Source organism: Camelina sativa, unplaced genomic scaffold (genome assembly GCF_000633955.1).
Source record: "Camelina sativa cultivar DH55 unplaced genomic scaffold, Cs unpScaffold16299, whole genome shotgun sequence".
Lineage (NCBI taxonomy): Eukaryota > Viridiplantae > Streptophyta > Magnoliopsida > Brassicales > Brassicaceae > Camelina > Camelina sativa.
In genome coordinates this window covers 1-311 of record NW_010937316.1, presented here as the reverse complement: position 1 = coordinate 311, position 311 = coordinate 1, and the positions used below count along the sequence as shown (strand labels likewise).

General features: G+C 43.1%; 1 protein-coding gene across 1 annotated transcript; it reads right to left on the bottom strand.

Moving 5' to 3' along the window:
- Positions 1 to 308, bottom strand: LOC104775487 (calmodulin-5-like; the record flags this gene model as incomplete). Its single annotated transcript, XM_010499519.1, is given in 1 exon segment — positions 1 to 308. A coding segment is annotated over 1 exon segment (308 nt), but the record flags the coding sequence as incomplete, so codon positions are not given.
- Positions 309 to 311: the final 3 nt, after the last annotated feature.

Below are 311 nucleotides of genomic sequence, written 5' to 3'. Positions count from 1 at the left end.
TAATTGATCTGACCATCTCCATCAACATCAGCTTCTTTGATCATCTCATCGACTTCCTCATCAGTAAGCTTCTCACCAAGGTTAGTCATAACATGTCTCAACTCAGCAGCGGAGATGAAACCGTTCTGGTCCTTATCGAAAACCCTGAAAGCTTCTTTGAGCTCTTCCTCAGAGTCAGTGTCTTTCATCTTCCTAGCCATAAGGTTGAGAAACTCAGGGAAGTCTATGGTTCCGTTACCATCAGCATCAACTTCGTTAATCATATCTTGTAGCTCTGCTTCTGTTGGGTTTTGTCCTAGTGATCTCATCAC